General features: G+C 25.4%; 2 protein-coding genes and 1 long non-coding RNA gene across 11 annotated transcripts in view; 1 reads left to right on the top strand and 2 right to left on the bottom strand.

Annotated features, from left to right (window-relative positions):
* Positions 1-63: 63 nt before the first annotated feature.
* On the bottom strand, positions 64-20,201 carry LOC135926413 (uncharacterized). Its single transcript, XR_010571858.1, has 3 exons — positions 20,087-20,201; positions 19,805-19,872; positions 64-2,238 (listed from the first exon to the last, which is right to left on the bottom strand). It is a non-coding gene; the product is annotated as an uncharacterized LOC135926413 (long non-coding RNA).
* On the bottom strand, positions 3,205-9,943 carry LOC135925684 (zinc finger MYM-type protein 1-like). 3 transcript variants are annotated; one of them, XM_065461117.1, is made up of 15 exons: positions 9,859-9,893; positions 8,323-9,439; positions 8,022-8,279; positions 7,630-7,713; positions 7,441-7,524; positions 7,198-7,284; positions 7,005-7,088; positions 6,762-6,848; positions 6,566-6,652; positions 6,271-6,521; positions 5,109-6,209; positions 4,780-5,069; positions 4,586-4,736; positions 4,239-4,543; positions 3,205-4,196 (listed from the first exon to the last, which is right to left on the bottom strand). In XM_065461117.1, exons 3-15 carry the CDS (start codon positions 8,277-8,279, stop codon positions 3,832-3,834), a joined length of 3,234 nt encoding a protein of 1,077 aa, XP_065317189.1. In that variant the 5' UTR covers positions 8,323-9,439; positions 9,859-9,893; the 3' UTR covers positions 3,205-3,831. The 3 variants fall into 3 exon arrangements, with proteins under 3 accessions (XP_065317189.1, XP_065317190.1, XP_065317188.1); XM_065461118.1 differs by lacking the exon at positions 8,323-9,439 and having other exon boundaries at positions 9,859-9,943; XM_065461116.1 differs by lacking the exon at positions 9,859-9,893 and having other exon boundaries at positions 8,327-9,816.
* LOC135926412 (inositol polyphosphate-5-phosphatase A-like) overlaps positions 12,027-21,150 on the top strand; it is an 88,135-nt gene continuing 79,011 nt past the window's right edge. For 6 of the 7 annotated variants that reach the window (XM_065462285.1, XM_065462287.1, XM_065462283.1 and 3 more), the window contains exon 1: positions 12,027-12,112. In XM_065462285.1, the coding sequence (XP_065318357.1) occupies positions 12,053-12,112 (60 nt within the window). In that variant the 5' untranslated portion in view covers positions 12,027-12,052. The remainder of the gene's footprint in view (positions 12,113-21,150) is intronic. The other variant, XM_065462288.1, reaches the window with a different exon arrangement.

The raw sequence follows: 21,150 nt of genomic DNA, 5'->3' as shown, positions 1-21,150 counted from the left end.
TAAAAAAATAAAATAAAATACAAAAAAGTTAATAATTATAAAAGATCTTTTTGTATGGTAAAAATTGGCCTTTTTATACTCTTTTCAATCTTCTTAAAACTAATATTCATAACTATTCAAATATAATATTTTTATCACGCGTTATAATAATAAATCCAAAAGAATTCTTTATGCAAATTAAATATAAAGTACAACAAAATCCAAAAGAATTCTTTATGCAAATTAAATCTAACATTTACAACACCTCCCTACTTAAATTAGACCCAACATTCTGCGCATGATCTATCTTCTTTCGATCTCGACTTATTCTTCTTAATCTTTGCTGTCTTCTAAGTTCTAACGAAGACTGACTCTTGTCTAGTATTCTTAGTTTCGAACGACCGTTTGTATCCGATTGTCGCTTGAAATTTTTGGATTCTATCTTCTGTCGCTTGTCACCCTGTGAAACGATCAGCTTTTTATCTCTGTAGGCCACTGACGAACTTGATACACGCCTGTTTTCCACTATCCACGATTGATGAACGATTATCGATGACATCTAGTTTCTTTTCCTCTCTTGTTTTTTGCTAGTCTGTCTTAATCTTTTTTACAATTTATCGTAGCTAGTTTCCTATCATTCTCTTGTAAGTTTCCTATCATTCTCTTGTATTGATTGGTTGTTGCCTCTAATTCTTGTAATCGTATCTATCTTTTAGACTTCCGGGTCTTCTACGACAGTTTGCCCTTGCTGAGATATCGGGTAATCACATCTAATCTTCTAAAATAATCTATTTAAATAACTTCTGAAATATTTTATCACTTTTTATATTAATTCTCAAATATAAACTACCTAATACAATTATACTAATAAAATATATAAATATACCAACTTCATCCTAATGTCTACATTTATCTCCTCTAAACTAATTCTGCCTTTAATAAATGGCATAAATTATACTAAATCTTACATTTATAATACGTAACAAAAATATATATAATAAATTATAAAAATATATCAAATTCTATCACCTCTCTCCCCTTAAGGACTAGACCCATATTTTCATTGAAAAATTTACTTGTACTCATCCTTTAGCTATTGATCCTCATCTTCTTTTCAGCCATGTCTATACTAAATTTATATCTAAAAATCCTATTCTAAAATATATATCAAAATCTATCTTTTAAAAAAATTATCATTGTTATTTCCTCATGTACTCTTTGACACCCAAGTCTTTAAAAAAAAACTGCTGAAATATATAAATCTCTTTTCATACATACATTGTTGAGAAATCAATGACATCTAATCATAAAAGTTTTTATACTAACGTTTATGAACAACCCTTTAACTCTAATCACTATGGTTTTCACCCCACGTCTTTGAAAAACTTATGAACTCTAATCATTATAATTTTTCGCACAACCGTTGTTGAAAACTGATATGTATATTTCTAAAGCATGTTTTTCTTTCTGTTATTATTAGAATAATGTTGCATAATTGATCTCACATCTTATTTATGATTCAAAATAATAAAAATACGATCTCAAATTGAGCTCGATTGCGACATAAATTTTCTAATGACGAAAGCCGTTTCTCTTTATGAAGATTTTTGGTTAATCTACAACCTAATATACTACATTCACATTAATCCTTGAGGCTGTTTTATCTCTCGCAGCCCTTAAAATAAAAGTTAAACGTAAATCTTCAATAAGAATTTAATCAACTATTTCCTAACAATAAAGTTATATTCTAATCTTATTCACCGAATTTTTTAATTATTATATCTTAGCAAATTATTAGTTTAATATTAACTTTCGCAATTTATGTTTCTTTTTCTTTGTCATAATTATTTCTAGTGATCAATTAATAATAAATCTAAAATATCATAGTCTTTATTAGTTTCATAATTCCAATGGTTTTTAGTTTACCAGTAACTTCTAAATATAAAATTCCTAATTATCACCTTTAAATAACTAAACACAATTATATCTTATCTACTATGAATGTTACCTTTGTCTTTAATTTTAGATTTTATATTCCTACATAAACCTAATCTTATCAAAATAATTTCTCTTTTTCAACCTACATTTTAAATATCATCTTGTCAAATTCATATTTTTCTTACCCCTTCTCCGTTTTGAATTTCTTTCTTTTGTATGGAGTTTGGTTGGCATTAGACTGAATTATTGTAAAGGTTCTGTCGCCTCCTCTCTCCAACACCACTGTCACAATGAGGTGGTTTGTCTTTGCTGAATCAAAACCTAAATATAAAAAGAAATATATATATATAAAAGAAATTAATAATAATTAGGAATCACGAAATCATGAAATCAATTTATCTCTTTATTCAAAATTATAACATTATTAAATTAACAAATTTATAAAAGTAAAAAAAATAAAAAAGATTAATAAAAATAAAAATAAAAAAATAAAATACAAAAAAGTTGATAATTATAAAAGATCTTTTTGTATGGTAAAAATTGGCCTTTTTATACTCTTTTCAATCTTCTTAAAACTAATATTCATAACTATTCAAATATAATATTTTTATCATGCGTTATAATAATAAATCCAAAAGAATTCTTTATGCAAATTAAATCTAACATTTACAACAGGACCTTTCTAACAACAAACCTGGTTAACAATATATATTTTTTTAATAATTTTGAAATAATAAATCATTTTCAAAATATCTTTATTTTATCCTTGTATAATAAAAAAGTTTAAAAATATTACATATGACAATTGCCAGTTTTCTATGTTATATATAAAAAAAAATCAAAAAAGTTCAAAAATAACGATTATGGCAATTGTCACTTTCCTGTGGTCAGTGTCTACATGAGCGGGGGGGGGGGGGGGGGGGGGGGTAGGAACAGCGTCTACATGGCAGAAAATTTGATGGAGGCAACCCCCATCCCAAATCTACCCCTACCCCCCTAAAAAATTTTCGCGGCCTTCGGCCGCGATATTTGCCTTAATCAAGAAAATCTTATATTAAGTCACTATTTATACCCTTACAAACATTCAGACCTGCTTTGGAAAAAAAAATTTACAAACTGATAACTATTGTTACTATCCGTTTTCAATTAACTTATATTTAAGTAGGTAGTGCAATCTTTTCATAATTTGATTGATAATCAATTTATTTTCATAAAAATTAATATAATAGTATTAAATGAGATAACATATTTACATTACTATAAAAAAATATCAAAAATTTAGTAAAAAAATATAAGATGAGTAATTTTAAAGAGGTATAGCTTGATTCTATAATTACTAATACCTTTATATTAAGTAAAAAAAACAAAATGAGTAATTTTAAAGAGGTATAGCTTGATTCTATAAATACTAATGCCTTTATATTAATTAAAAACATTCATATAGATATAACTATTATATAAAAAAAATTTTTATGTAAATATAACTTTTATATAAAATATTAGAATAAAGAATATAGTATATTTTGCACAAGAATTATAAAAACATTTATGTAAATATAACTATTATATAAAATATAAAATGAATAGAGTATATTTTGCACTGGAAATATAAATTTTTTTATGTAAATATAACTTTTATATAAAATATGAGAAAAAAATGAATATAGTTGCACTGGAATTATAAAAACATCTATGTAAATATAAGTTTTATATAAAATATTAAAATAAAATGAATATAATATATTTTGCACTGGAATTATAAAAACATTTATGTAAATATAACTATTATAAAATATTTAAATAAAATGAATATAGTATTATATTATGCACCGGACTAGAATGATATAAAAAACTATTAAATTAAATTTACATTATTAAAAAGGCGTATATAATTAGCTGTGAAAAAGATATAACTTATTTTATTAATAATTTAGTTAATCTTTTAGACGTAGATGCAAATCGCGTTATAATGTCGTCTATTTTAAATCTTTCAAAAACATCAATTTCGCTGGATATTAGAAGTAAATTTTCTAAAAAGGGGTCAGAAATTTTATTCCGCATTCTAGTTTTATTTATTTTGACTTTGCTCATCACTCTTTCGGCTGAACAAGAAGTAGTTGGTAGAGTCAATAAATATTTATATAATAAATATAAATTAGAATAAGAATTTAATTTATTTAAAAGACGATATGGTAGTATAAATGAATATTTTATCCATTTTTTTGTATTAATTATGTTATCGTTATTGATATCTTCCTCGGTTTCATCGTTTACAATACCTTTAATTATATATAATTTTAAATAAAATATCAATAAATTACTTTCATCAATATATAACCCATCATTCTTTTTTATTTTCAAAAGATCCTTGCAATAAATGATTGCTTGTGAATCCAAATATAAAGATCGAAAATCATTATATTCACGAGCAATATCTTGAGCATTTAATTGGTAAGTATGACAAATTTGAGATATTTGCCACCCTTCTATTCTATCATTGGCTATAATTCCAGCTGGTGTAAAAAGAGATATTTGAGATAAAAAATTTAAACAATCATAATTAAATCTTTCATTTAAATCATTAATGATTGTATCAAGCACAGGGAAAAATATTTCCCTTTTATATCTATAATGCTAAATAATAATTTTAAATCTTTTTTTATTCAACTTGTTTTTTTTTTGTTTAACATAATTATTGAATGCTGTTTGATCAAATTTGAATATTGATTTTATATTATGCAATTCCGTTGTAACATTATTCTTTTTCAAATAACTGTTAGATAAGGAATGCAATTTTAAAAAAATATTATCCCCATTAGCTACATTTTAAAATTATTTATAGAAATCGTAACTAATTTTAACCTCTTAGTCTTTGTAATTTATTTTTTGTGTGTTGTATTAATTTAGTTACCATAGCCAAATCATTACCAACTGCCTGCATTTCAATACAAGCCTCATGTGTGCATTTCAATATTTCTTTCAAAATAAATAGACTTAATATGAAATCTTCATCCTTAATTCTTGTTAATAATCCATCGGCAATAGAAGAGGTGCTTGGGTCATTAGAATCTTTTAATTCATTTAATGATGCTATAATATGTTCATAAACATCTAAAAAAATTTCTACAGCTTTATAAGATGATGACCAATTTCTAAAAAAAGATAAGTTACATTAAAAATATTATATTTACCTTGTTGTATTTTTTATTCTTTTAAGAGATTTTTTAGACTTTGTCATTTGATATTTAACAAACACTCCTTGACGTCTTACCCCATTCATGAAATTATATAACTCATCCAATATTCCCATTACCTTTTTCATTTCTATTTTGCATCCACAAACATGAGCAACTACTAAATTGAGCCTATGTGCATGGCACCAAATATATATGGCTTTTGGAGCCTCTTTCAATATTAAAGCCTGCATTCCTTTGTATACTCCTCTCATATTCCCTGCACCATCCATACTTTGCCCAACCATATAATCAAGAGGAAGACCAAGATCTTTGAACTTAGAAAAAACATGTTTCTTTATATTTTCCCCGGTGGTTTCTGATGTTGTAAAAACATGGATGATCCTTTCTACAGGATGTGGATGCGGATCATCTTCTATATATCTTACAAGTAAAGCAATGCATTCTTTTTTAGACACATCATATGTTCCATCTAATATGATGCTATAGGCACAATTCTCTTTAATTTTTTGAATAATACATTTTATTATTTTTATCTTAATGACTTCAATAATTTTTTTCACATGGCCATATGACAATAAATTTATATAAGGTCTTGAAATTTTATCTGATTTTTTTCTCCTCAATTTTTCGTTGTTATCAATGTATGCCCGTAAAGTTGGAACCGTTTTTGCCATTAATTTTATGAGGCACATAAAATTACCTTCATTCGAATTAGTGCCCCAAAAGGCTATGTTACATTTTATAAGGTATATAATGGCATCAATAATATTATGAACTATATTACGATTTTCCATTATTATATCAAGCCTATTTGATAGAAAATGATCTTGAATACGCTTATTTGCAAGCCAAGTCATGTTGGTGTATTCACAATCCTTATGAATAGAAGATGACTCATGTCTCTCTAAGTCACGCTTAAAATTTTTCCAATTATTTACTCCAAGTTGAGTCCAAAAAGTATTGGATTTAGGGCCACCAAACATAAGACAATAAAGACAAAAGACTTTGTCTAAAGTGGTGCTATAGGATAACCAATTTCTTGGTTTGAGGGAACCATCAATATTAACCTTTTTATAATAGGATATATTCATGCTCCTATTTAAAAGTAGAAATAATGGATGCGTAAAAATTAATAAAAATTAAATTTTTTAAAAACCTTTTGTGAGTAACAGGATATTGAAATATATTTGAACATGGCTGACATGGGCCTATGGAAATTATGAAATTAATCAAGATATTTGTCATTCTAAAGAATATGAAATGAAAAGGGTCATTAGGCTCCTTTTTTTTATATAATTGAATAATATTTGGGCCTTTAATGTTTGAAATATTTTGGCTTGCATTGGGATTGATAATTGGATGAAAAAAAGATATAATTGGGGAATTTTCAATAACTTTGTGTGTTTGCTAATTATTATTAAAGAGTGTATAGTTTTATTTAAATTAAATACCTCATCATTCAAAATCAGCAGATCACTGGAACTGGGCATTGTATGAGAAGATAATATAATTTGGGAATCTTCAGTAAAAGATTTGTGCTAATTATTAAATAAAGAATAATTAAAATTTGTTTATTCATGAAAATATCTGAATATCCTCATTTATTCCCTTCAAAATTATAAAAGAAATCTTATTTAAATTAAGTACCTCATTATTCAAAATCAGCAGATCACTGGAACTGGGCATTGTATGAGAAGATAATATAATTTGGGAATCTTCAATAAAAGATTCATGCTAATTATTAAATAAAGAGTGGTTAAAATTTGTTTACTTATGAAAATCTTAATTTTAATAAAAATTTTATTCTTAATTAAGATATAGAAAAGTGGAAAATATTTCATAATTTATTCACTTCAGAATTATCAAACAAATCTTATTTAAATTAAGTACCTCATCATTCAAAATCACCAGATCACTGGAACTGGGCATTGTATGAGATAATATAATTTGGGAATCTTCAGTAAAAGATTTGTGCTACTTATTAAATAAAGAATAATTAAAATTTGTTTATTCATGAAAATATCTGAATATCCTCATTTATTCCCTTCAAAATTATAAAAGAAATCTTATTTAAATTAAGTACCTCATTATTCAAAATCAGCAGATCACTGGAACTGGGCATTGTATGAGAAGATAATATAATTTGGGAATCTTCAATAAAAGATTCATGCTAATTATTAAATAAAGAGTGGTTAAAATTTGTTTACTTATGAAAATCTTAATTTTAATAAAAATTTTATTCTTAATTAAGATATAGAAAAGTGGAAAATATTTCATAATTTATTCACTTCAGAATTATCAAACAAATCTTATTTAAATTAAGTACCTCATCATTCAAAATCACCAGATCACTGGAACTGGGCATTGTATGAGATAATATAATTTGGGAATCTTCAGTAAAAGATTTGAGCTAATTATTAAATAAAGATTAATTAAAATTTGTTCATGAAAATATCTGAATATCCTCATTTATTCCCTTCAAAATTATAAAACAAATCTTATTTAAATTAAGTACCTCATTATTCAAAATCAGCAGATCACTGGAACTGGGCATTGTATGAGATAATATAATTTGGGAATCTTCAATAAAAGATTTGTGCTAATTATTAAATAAAGAGTAGTGAAAATTTTAGGCAAATGACTTATTTTATTCTTAATTATAATATATAAATTTTTTTTTAACAAAAGTTGAAATATTTAAATATTCTTATAATTTATTTCCTTCAAAATTGATAAAGGGCATAATAAAAATGTACCTATATATTAAAAATCTTATCTTTAATAAAAATTAAAAGTATTATGCTCAAATTATAGATGAAGAATTGGTTTCTACTAATTCACAAAATTTAAGGTTATTTTTACTTATATTTATTGTCATGAATTAAAATAATATATATAAAAAATTACTTTTTGGAAGTAAGATGTTATTGATTTTTTTTGTAACTTGGTTTCAACCCCATTTGTGATATTGAATGGAATATCTTTATTTAAGGATACCCAATTATTATCCTTTTTGATAGCTATCTTTGTAAATTTGATATCAGATAACTTGACATGAGGATGTTTATGTTTATAATGGTTATTTATTTTGTCACTTCTTATTTTAGAAGTTTTACAATTAATATAGTCACATTTGACTTTATATATTGTTTTGTTACTTGGCATCTAGAATAAAAATGAAATAAATATTTAGATAATATTTTTTTACTCACTGATGGCCATCAAGAATGATGGAGAATCATAATTTTATCCTTTATTTGACGGTGGATGGCTGAATCTTAAAATTCTCCTATCTTATGAGGTGTGATTCAGAAATTAAATTTATATTTGTTTAAATGAGGGTGTAATTTTAAAATTTTCCAGTGGTTTTACAAAATATATTAAAGAAATATATATTTAGATATTTTAATATATGTGCACAATAAATTTTTATTCATTTGTATTATATTTTTAATCTAAAAAATATATTAAAATCTTTTAAAATAAATTCTTATTCATTTGTATTTGTAATTTATAATCAAAAAAATATATTCTAGACCCTTATTGTTTTTAAATTAAAATTCATAAATATACACTCTATTAACATATTTTATAAAAATAATGAAAAATTTACTGATTCAATCATCATCATATAAAGGAAATTTATTATGCACCCATCATTGAATAAAGAAGAAAATTCTGATTACCAGTCATTCATAATGGACTATCAGCTATTAACTTATATTTTTGATAATGTTTTCTTAAAAGATTCCTATTATATTATATGTAAGCTTAATGCATGGTCACAAAAAATATAATATTTTTTGTTATTTATGCCAAAACAATCATGGATCAATATTTCCTCCATTATACACTTCACAATTGATTTCTTTATTTCTTAGTGTCCAACAATTTTTAGAAATGTATGATGCTTTGAAATCATAGTTTCTTTAAATTAACAATCCTAATAAATTTTGCAAATAATTGAAAACAGGCATATTTGTGATTTGCCCATTCATTTATCTTCAAATAAAGTCTGAGAAATGATATATTTTAATCATTGAAATTAGAGACCTTCACTGGCATTGATTTCTTCATCCAGCCTAGGTCATAAGTAAAAATAATTTTCAGGCCCAGTTCATGTTTAATGGAAATCCAAACCCAAACCACATCATAGGTTTCAAAGATTATTCCCAAGCCATATCCAAAAATTTAATTTATTGTTAACAAAAATAAACAATATTTCAGTATATGGAATCACTTTGTCAATTCATTTAATTGAAATCTTTTCTTAAATCAATAATCAAATGAGAGGAATAGATTATCTGTTCATTCTCCCAAGATTTCTATAAATATTTAGAAAAAAGGCCAAATATATTATGGAAAATTTGATGTTATATAAAATTTATCTAATAATGAAATAAAAAATTTATCAATTCTTTTAACAAATTTTTTATCACACAATGGTTTTCACCTCTCACTTATAATTTTGTATATAATTTACACTTACCTCAAAGAATCATTTATCATAAATAGAAATCAATTATGGGTCCAACCTGATTGCCTCACAAAAATGTGGTAATATTTACCCCATTGAAAATGATTATTTAAAAAATTATTAGCAAAAATAATTGCCATGGTTCAAAACCCAGATAACTTATTAAGTATACATATTAAGATTAAATAAAAATAGCTTCATTCTTTATTATATTTATTTATCTATCATCAAATTAAGGAAAATGCAATTATATGCTTAAAAAATTACCTTTTTAAAATCCAAAAATGTTTCTTTATATTGTTAATTGAGTAGGATTATCTTATCATAAAAGGGATTCTTTATTCAAAAGGTCCTTATTATAAAAAAATATATATTGATAATTTAAAATTGATACTGTGAAAATCTACGTCATACGTCATAATAAGCGCAATTACCCTTTATCGCTATATGAAACAGCAGAGCTACGCTTGGACTATCTCATCCCATCTAATTGGGTTAAGAAATTTGGGGGTAACCTATGAGATGAGCCCATCCACAGTTCTTGGGCAGGCTGCAGTTACCTGTGCGCGCAAGAGGCGAAACCACTTGCTTAAACGCCTACAAATCCCATTATGTAAATGAATTTTCTAAAAATTTAAAAAAATAAATATAGTGTATAATATTTATAAATTGACAGATATCTTTTCTTTAATTGACATTTTTCAGAAAATCAACGATAATCATATCGATTATTGGATTTAAAAATATCATAATACAAGTCAAAAATTACCCTCCAAAAATCAATACCTACCCCCCAAAAACAAATGCCTACCCCCCAAAAATCAATATCTACCCCCCAAAATTAATACCTACCCCCCAAAATGCCAATATTTTTTGGAGGCATTTGTCTCCTACCCCCCCGGCCATGTAGACACTGGGTAGGAACAGTTTGCATCCTAATATCTATAGAGGGGTAGGGGGTAGGCATTATGGGGGATAGGCTATAATAATCTAGAAAATTTTCCATTACATTTTTAAATTATCTATGGATAACATTAGGGGGGTAGATATATATTTTAGAGGGGGGTTTGCATCCAGTGAATATACTGCCATGTAGACTTAATTTAACATATTAACAATATCTATTTTTACCCATTTGCTTTAAAAAATTCAAAAAAGTTCAAAAATAACGATAATGACATTGTCACTTTCCTGTGGTACATCTTCACCGAAATTTTAATTTAACATGTTAACAATATCTATTTTTACCCATTTGTTTTAAAAAAATTCATAAAGGTTCAAAAATAACGATTATGACAATTGTCACTTTCCTGTGTTACATCTTCACTGAAATTTTAATTTAACTTATTAACAATATCTATTTTTACCAATTAGCTTTAAAAAAATTCAAAAAAGTACAAAGATAACGATTATGACAACTGTCACTTTCCTATGGTACATCTTCACTGAAATTTTAATTTAAACAATATCTATTTTTACCCATTTGCTTTAAAAAAATTCAAAAAAGTTCAATAATAACGATTATGACAATTGCACTTTCCAGTAGTATATCTTCTCTGAAATTTTAATTTAAGATGTTAACAATATCAATTTTTACCCATTTGTCTTAAAAAAATTCAAGAAAGTTATAAAATAACGATTATGACAATTATCACTTTCCTGTGCATCTTCACTGAAATTTTAATTTAACATGTTAACAATATCTATGCTTTAAAAAAATTTTCAAAAATAACGATTATAAAAATTGTCATTTTTCTATGGTACATCTTCATTTAAATTTTATTTTTACATCTTAATAATAATTATTATAATAACCTATTTACGATACAATAAATCAAATAAGTTAAAAATAACGATTATTACAATTGCCACTTTTGTGTGTTACTTACATTACATCTTCTTTTTTTTTTACCTATATATGTCAAAAAAAGTTTAAAAAAAATAATGATTATGAAAATTGTCGGTACACATCTTTATTAAATTTTTATTTTAATATAACATGCTTACTAACTCATTTACTTCAAAAATAATATCAAAAAAATAATAATTTACTATAACATTATAAAATATGAAGATCGTTGATCTAAAATATTTTTAAATAAAAGATCTTCAAAGATCTAGCTGCTCAAAAATTTTTTAAAATAAAAGATTTTCAAATTTTACATCGTTGCTAAAAAATTTTTAAAAGTAAAAGATCTTCAAATTTTACGATTTTGAGCAAATGTACAACTCTGGTTTGGTCCGATCTTTACCAAAGCTGGACCGTAACTTTCACTACCTTGGGTAAAAGACACTCGTTTTAAAATTTAACTTCATAGTACTATAAAAATAATTTTATTCAAATATTATAAGAAGTTTGATCGAAACAATGGGATAATCTACAGATGTCAAATGCGCTATGATATCAATCATTATGTTTTTTAAGCAGAGCATATTACAAATATTGAATTTTAAAAATATAATGAATAATGATATATCTGTTTTATTAATAACCGCGAATGTTGGTTCGGTGTTTGAATTTGTAAGTCATAATAAATTTTATTATAAAGTTTACAAATTATCTGTATATTTATAAAAAATTAAATAAAACAAGCAATATTTGATTGTTTTAAAAAAAAAATTTAAATTATGAAAATATACATGTTCTTCATGCAATTATGATTATTTTTCTATAATTTGATAATTTAATTAATTTATTTATGATAATATATTGTGTACAATGGTTATATATTTATATATATAATAATTGTTAAATATATATATAGGTGTATTTTAGAGAAGATATGATATTTCATTATATGTTAAAAAGGATTGTAAAAAAAATAACTTCAGATTTAATATTTGATTGCGATTCAATTAGATTTTCACAGAACTACAAATTAGGATTATTTTACTAAATTTTAACTGCTAATTTTTATATATATTTTATTAATTATTCTATATACCAATGTTGAATAGTATTTAAATTTATATTGAAGTAATTTTTGACTCATTTTTACATTTTTGACAATTTCTAAATTTGTAACTGAGTTATTGAAGAGTTGTGATCAAAGGATTGAAAATCCTGGATTTAATCTAAATTTTGGTACGTTGGCTGGATCCTTATAGTGTTTTTTTAAATAACGCATAAAGTGCCAAAATTTTGTTTTGCCTAAAACCATCAAAACAAGATATTTTCTATAATAATTTAACCTTTGAAAATTTTTTACATCCAATTTATACATTTTATTAAAATATATATTTTTATTATTTAAGAAAGATTTATTGAATTAGTAATAAAATTATAATTCAATATAAATTGAAAATAAAAATTCTAATAAGCTTCTATACATCAATATATTGCATTTTCCATATAGGTTTCTATATTTAGAAAACTAGATAATAGTTCAAGTTATATAGACTTTACTACATTTTTTGTTGGATTTAATATTATTATTTGCACCAACTTCATTGTAAATTTAGGTTAAATTTTTAATCAAAGTTTTTATGTAGATAATCCTATAATTTATTATATCTAGATACATTATGGTATCATAAACTGTAATGAGCCATCTTTCTAGACTTTGTTGAATATAATCTTGTCATCTTAATAATTTAAATGCAGATATTGTATCATCATATACTTGATATTGAGTAAGCTGCCTAAGAGAATGTTTCAAAATATTGTCATATTAGGCTACACCAATATTAAAGATTGAATCAGATCAACACTGATATTTAGCATTTTAAAAAAATAATAAAGTGTACTTTAATTGGTGCTTATAGACAAAGGTTTTTTTGTATACTGTGGTGATGCTACATTTTATTTGAATACTATAAAATCATGATAATTTTATATATTAATGTTTGAATATAAAATCATCATAATGCAATGTTAGTGTTACATAAATAATAATTAAAAATATTTGAACAAAATGAATGAATGTTTGAATATAAAATCATCAAAATGCAATGTTAGTGTTACATAAATAATAATTAAAAATATTTTAACATTAATGAATGAGTTAATTTTAGTTGTGAAAATAAATTTTTTACAGGAACAAGAAAAATAAATATTAATACAAAAATTTCACAATAAAATAAAATTATCCAAAAAATATTTTAAATAATAATAAAAATCAGAGTGGAGCACTGCTACATTTTTTCAAAAACACCTGGAGCGCCCCCTCCTTTTTAAAATTGGAGAGAGGGAGCTGAAGCTAGCTCTTCTGGAGTGGAGTAGCGCCACTCCACCGCTCCTTTAAATTTATGTATAAATTAAATTATTTTTTAAATATTAATAAAAATTTCATTTTTATTAAATTTAAATTTATCCATTATTAAATGTTTAGCTGAGTTTTATATTGGTTTTTCATCTAATCATTTTAAATATTAAACATCAAGTTTTCCTTTTTATATTGAAAATTTTTTGGAAAATCTTGTTAGTCATATTAATATTCGATTTATAGATATATAATAAAAAATAGTTTTAGATATTATGGATTTAGATATCATAGATGAAGAAATCGAATTTCCATTTCCATCATACAAAAAATATTTTAAACTTCTAAAAGATGTTGATCCAAATGATCAAACAAATTTAAGGGCAAAATGTCTTTTGTGTTTAAATAAAACTATTTAATTTTCAAAAGTTAGCAGCCTCAATAAAAAAGCATCTAAAAGTAAAAAATCGTTCTTTTAAATACAAATTAATTTGGAAGATTTTTTTGGATTCCATGAAATTGATTATCAGGAAGATAATTATTGGACAAATATTTTTTAAATAATGATACCAAAATTACTATTTTTGATAAATTCCCTGAATTAAAAAATATCTTTATAAAATACAATACCCTGCTTCCCTCTAGTGCTCCTGTGGAGTGCCTATTTAATATTGGAAAACAGGTCTTAGGGGAGAGGCGTGGATGTTTGATAGATTCTAATTTAAAATTTATTACTTTTAAATTTAAAATTTATTACTTTTAAAAGCTAATAAAAGGTTATAAATATTTTGATAGATAATTTAATATAAATAAAACTTTTTGATAAAAAAAAAAAAGATTTTATTTCTAATACCCTCTAAAAAAATGAAAATCAAAGGAGCGGTTATGGAGTGGGACTCCATTACTTGGAGCGGGAGCTAGCTCCTTTTAAAAATGTAGTAACGGGAGCTAGCTCCTTTTGAGAAGGTAGGAGCGGGCGCTAGCTACTTTTAAAAAGGATAGTTAACAACTGATAAAAATACATATATTAATATTTTTACCAATCTCATCGCATCAACATGATTGATAGTCTTAATGAAAATGATTAAAAATCATAATTTACAAATCTGCACATGCTTATCCTATATGAGCCATGAGCAGGCACTACAGATTATGAAATATTTATCTATACATTTATATAAATGCATCTACAAAATATAAAATTCAGTATAAAATTATTTTTTTGGAAATTAAAAATAATAATATTACATTTAATTTATTTTTTGTAAATTTAAAATATACTATAATTTCATTATAATTAAATTAAAAAAATACATACTATGACTAAATTAATCATATTGCAGAATTATTATTCTCTTAGTAACAGATCCTCTAAACAGGCATCACAACCACTCTCCATGGCTTATGATCCAATTTTCTCCAAAATACTTCACTAATTACTCCAAATTTTTAGTTGTGCTCATTGATGTTTGAAATTCACCCACAGAAAAGCCTTGCTATTGGTCGGCACAGGTAAAAAATATATCATGACCTTGATTTGAGATTGATGGAATTTGTCACTGCTCTAACGATTGATCACACGATATTCCTTGACTATCTATATCCAATGGACAATGCAAAGATAAATATTTCGGCTTATAAAGGGTGGGCACGTGGCAGATTTGTATGTTTTTAATCATTTTCATAAGATATTCAATCACATTGTTGATGCAACATGATTGGTAAAAATACTAATATGTATTCTATTTTTGAATTTTTTTTGTATATTATTATATTTGTTGAGAAATTCTTGTATATATTTATATAACAAAAAAATGTGTATTTTTTGTATTTTGAAAGTTGATAATAATAATTGAAATTTTATAAAAATCATTTCTAGAAAATACTGAAACATGATTTTCATCAAATGTTGAATGGCAAATTGCTCCATATTAATTATTATCCGTTTGTTGAAACAATTTTTTATACTTACAATTGTTTGTTTTAAAACTTCATATTAAATTTTTCTATAATATTCATTAACTGACGAAATAATATGATAAATTCAAGCCTTCTTCGAATCTTAAAAGCGTTTTTTCTTTCACTTTAAAACGGGTTTTTCTAAATTTAATTCCTTTGACTTTAATTTAGCTTTTCTCCAAACTTATGGAAACTCTTGTCTAATTGCCAGATTTGTGATCAGGATTTCTATTTTATATTTAACATTTTAAAAATTTAATGAAGAACTTTGGATTTTAGCATTAAAACTTATACTCTCACAAATATTGGTATCATTTTAAGAAATAAAAAGTTTTCAAAAAGCTTTATTTAAAGTTTTATTTGGTGTAGTAAATATTTTGCTCTAATAGCAACCTCACTGCAAAATATTTTCTAATTTCTAATAAAGATTTTATTGTCCTTCATTTTCCCTTTCTTCTCTGCTTGTCTTCCCTTTTCTTCTCTGCTTGTCTTCCCTTTTCTTCTCTGCTTGTCTTCCCTTTTACGTATTTACAATAATTACAATGTATTAACACGGTTAGTTTTGATGCAACCCTAATTTATATTTCTGAGTACAAGAATTATTGGTATCACTGATTTAAAAAAACCGGCATAATTATAAAAAAGATAGGCCTCTTTGTAATTCACTAGCGTTCACTTTTGGGCAAGTTCTAGCAACTTGCGGAAGATAAGATAATATTATTTCATAATTCCTTTCTTATGATTTTACAATATTATTTGCAAACATCAGCATGCAGGGCATAATGGACCAAAAAAGTTTAACTATAATTTTTATCTAGGTTGGAACGAAATATCTCCATGCGTTTGGGAGAATCAACAAGATAATTGATCTCTTTCTTTCATTGCAATAGTATTAAATGAACCTCGTACTTCAAGATTTGATGTATGAGTATGACTTGTACAATATACGTAGGTTGCTCTAGATTCTTCATTACGAAGATGCTTTATAAACCAGATATTTTTACGTTAGAGGCTCCATAGCATTGACCTCTTTTATTTTTAAAGTTCAGAATTTGCTTCAATACAAAATCCTTATATTTCATTTATATTTAAATCCTCTTCCAAATAACGATAATATATAATAACTTATATATTTAACGATAATATATAATAACTTATATATTTTTTTTATGGGGGCCCAGCGAGAGAGGAGAGAAGAAAAATCATAGTAATATAGAAATAATAAATAATGATTTTTTTCTCTTTGTTTCATTTTTGGATGAGATTTAATAATTCCTCGCCACCCTCTCTAGAAATTGGCCTCCATTCGGCGCCTATGTTTATAGACCTTCAAGTAAAATCTTGATATTATTCTAGGTGGCCCGAAATTTTGCAGAAATATTAATAGTTTGAGATAAATAAAATTTTTTATAGAAAACAAAAGTTAACAAAATTAAATGAAAAAACCGACAAATGATAGTTTTGGTGCTTCTAATTAGAGGTGGGCGCGGGCCTAATTTTTTATTCACGGCCCGCCCACTCACGGTGGTAATAAAAAAATTCACGCCCACTCACGCTTTCCACTAAAAATTTTTTGATCCGACCCGCCCGCTCACGAAAGGCAATATTTTGATTCACGCCCGAAAATTTACGGTGTTTTTAAATTTTTCAAAATTGGTAACCTATAATTATACACTTTTTTGAATTTATTCTATTTATTTCTATAATTCCATAACAAAAAATAAATACAATTTATAAATCGAAATTTTTATTTAAAAAAAGAATAATATCCATGTTTTTTTATTTTAATTGAGTACGCCTTTCCTCCAACAAGCGATTGGCTACAGAAAACAATCTTTCACTAGATGCCGAACTTGCAGGGGCGGATAAAATTTTACTCGCTAATTTTTTCAAAAAAGGAAACGAATTTTCATGCTTCCAAAACTTCAAAATACTATCATTATTATTTGTCTTCTGAGCGATGAATCTTTTAAGTTCATCCTCGCAGCTTTCTTCGATAGATGGTGAAGGTTCATCAGTATCATCTAGAAATTCTCTAAATGTTTCATTTAGAATATTAGGTTTCTTGTGAGTGTAGGACGAATTATGACAGCTAATAGTTGGTTTTGGCATTGACTTATTCATATCATATTTTATGACATTTAGCATGGTAGTTATATATATATCGTTTTTTTCTTCTTCTGATAAAAACTTAAGGCTTTTGAAATTGGGATCCAAAATTAAGCCTACTTTATGTAGGGGCTACATGATGAATCCTTCTTTTAAAAGACATCCAGTCCTGATTTTTAAGGCTTCTATTATTGTTGTATCCCCTTCAGAGGGTTGACAAAACTGTAATAATTTTTGTCTCCACAGATAAACTTCATTTATTGTGGGATGAGAATCGGCACTCAGATTTTCCGAGCATTCTTTAAATATTGATAAAAAAAATTCTAACTGCCGTAAGATGGTAATATCAACAGTGGCTAGTCGATTTAATTCTTGCTTGCTAAGCAAGTACACCTGAATTTCGGAATATGATTTTAAGAAACTCTGTATCATGATATATACAGAGTTCCATCTAGTTATCACATCTTGTTTAAGAGTGTAGCCTAGTTTGCTGTTAGCGGTTGATTGTTTGAAATACTGTACTATTTTTTTCACACCATTTATATTTACAGCTATTTCATGTAAACAATTATCAAAAATGTAATGCACAATGTTGTTTAATATATGGCATATGCAGGGTAGCCTTTCATCATCTTTAAACACATATTAGGTTTGCCCCGTTATCAGTTACCACTATACATTTACTTAAATAATTTTCTATGTCTGTGTATTCTTCCAAAATTGAATTTACTATAATTTTGATATTGACTCCTGTTTTTTTTTCATCCATTACCCTTGTAGCCAAAACAAATGATTTTAATTCAAAATCCTTATTGATAACATGCCCAGTAATAGTTAACTACGATTTTTGTACTCATCTGACCAAAAGTTGGTGGTTATGGACAAGTAATTGTTTTTGATCAAGCTTTTTATCTTAATTTTAATTTCTTCATATATTTTTGGAGCTACTGTATTCATAAGAGTTTTTCGACTAACAAGTATATCTTTTATATTTTGTTGTCCATATGTAACACCAACATTAATTAACTCTTGGCAAAGCTTATAAAATCCTTCACTTTCTGTAGCATTTAAAGGTCTTAGATCTTTACATATAAAATATAACTGATTTTTTTGTAAAACTGATTTTGATTTATCTTACATTTGTCTTTTAAACATATTATATATTGTCTGATCAGAATGTTTTTTTGTATTTTTTATGACACATTTATGTCTTAATAAACTGGCAGACCTGTTTTACATTTATATGACATCACGTTTTGGCAACTTGTACATTTTACAAAATTTTGTAAGGTACCTTTATACTAAATTGTTAAGAAATTATCCCATATCTTGCTTTTTCTGTTTTATGGAGCTTTAAATTCAATATCAATGTCTTTCCTTCTTATTTTAGTTAACATCTCTGATTTTGAAATCATGTCCATCTCAATTATTTCATTATTATTATTAACATTATTATCTCTTTCTCTACTGCTTTGTGTATGATTTTCCTCTTAAAGTTCGCTTAAAATCATTTATTTAATAAATAAAGAATGAATGAATTAAGTATTTTTCTAAAATTATTTAAACCAAAGATTATAGTAAAAAAATTAAGACCATTTGTTTAAAATTTAAATAATATATTAGAAAAATATATCATGTGATTTTCCTTAGCCTGATTAATAAAAAGGTATAAACCAAAATTAATAAAACAACAAGATTTTAAATTATATGAGTAATGTTTGAAATTTATAAAATATTTGTTAACTATATTTTAATATATATATAATCCAAATATGCAACTTTATTTATGACAATTATATTGAGTATGTTAGATTTGTTGGTAAATATGAGAAAATTTAAACAATGAGTTATATTAATTTCTAATCATTATAATTTGAGTGAAAATGATTAGTATAAATAATAAAGATAAATGAAAATAAAACATATTTAAATTTATGTATTACCATATTTCCATTGATTTATTATTTTTCATAGGTTGTTGTATTTTGTTGGGTCTAATAGTACTCTAGATCTTTGAGTTTAATTGTTAATAAAGAAATACTTATTATATATTAATATAATATTATAAATTCTACTCCTTCACTACTCATACATTACATTAAAGCAATTATTACAAATAATAAAAAGTAAAAACTTTCAATGACATTTGTAAATGCATAAAATTTATAATTTAATGCGAAGAATTACATTTTCATTGTAAAATAATATATATAATAATAAAATACTTGAAAGAAGATCACTATATACATGTAAATAAGCTTGTTGATAAATTTGATTTGAATTTGAACATATAAATTTTAAAAGAAAAAGCTAGCAAAAGTAAAAATAGGTTCACTCGGATGTTGTTTATAAAATGCGAAAGATTTTTTGTTTTCAAAAACTAATCTTTTTTTAAAAAAAACTAAATTAAATTAAATAATAAATAAAATATATATTTTTTAAAATTATAAATTTGCAAATTTATATTAATAAAAAACAATTTAAAAAATTAAAATTTCCGTGATTTATGGAAATTTGTGTTCACGCCCACTCACGCACGGGGAAAATTTTGGAAAGGCCCGTCACGCCCAGTCACGCCTAAAAATTTAAAATTTCTTCACATTCACGCCGTGACCCACCGTGCGCGTAATTTCACGGCCCGCGACCACCTCTACTTCTAATGTTAAACATAAGATTAAAACATTTTTTGATATACATTAATTAAATATCACAAATTGAATCAAAATCTTTTTGATATATTTAAAAAACTAATACATCCATAATTCAAATATTCAAATTGCGCAAGGTCTATAGGTCGAAAGGCTTGGTAATACGAAAGGCTAAAAAATATGAGAAAATCGATTTCCGGTGGAAAATTTGAAGTAATAGAACGTTACGACAAACATATGATCAAATCTGCATGTTGCCTAAATGGAAAAAATATATTAAGTATGAATATGAAAATTATCTTCAAGGATGGAGTACTTTGTATTTTATTTAATCATATATTTCTTATTTTAGGTTTTAAATTTTATTTCTAGAGTACCTTCCCCGTCCCTTTTTTTAAAATAAATAGGGCCGTAGGTTTTGGGTGTGGGCTGTTCTCTTGGTCCTCCCTATCTGTTCCAGCCCACAGACGTTTAAATAAATAATAGTTTATGAACTATTATGGGTACAAGTACGTGCGGCTTGCCCACAAACGTGTGAAGGGCTCCTCATATTTTACTTTATACCTAACTTAAATCTTCCAATTAGATGGAAATGAGGAAAACCTAGCATAGCTCTGTTGTACCTACAACGTTGAGAGGGC

This window comes from Gordionus sp. m RMFG-2023, chromosome 3 (assembly GCF_954871325.1).
Source record: "Gordionus sp. m RMFG-2023 chromosome 3, tfGorSpeb1-WG-v2, whole genome shotgun sequence".
Taxonomy (NCBI): Eukaryota; Metazoa; Nematomorpha; class Gordioida; order Chordodea; family Parachordodidae; genus Gordionus; species Gordionus sp. m RMFG-2023.
This window is presented reverse-complemented; position numbering and strand designations above follow the sequence as displayed.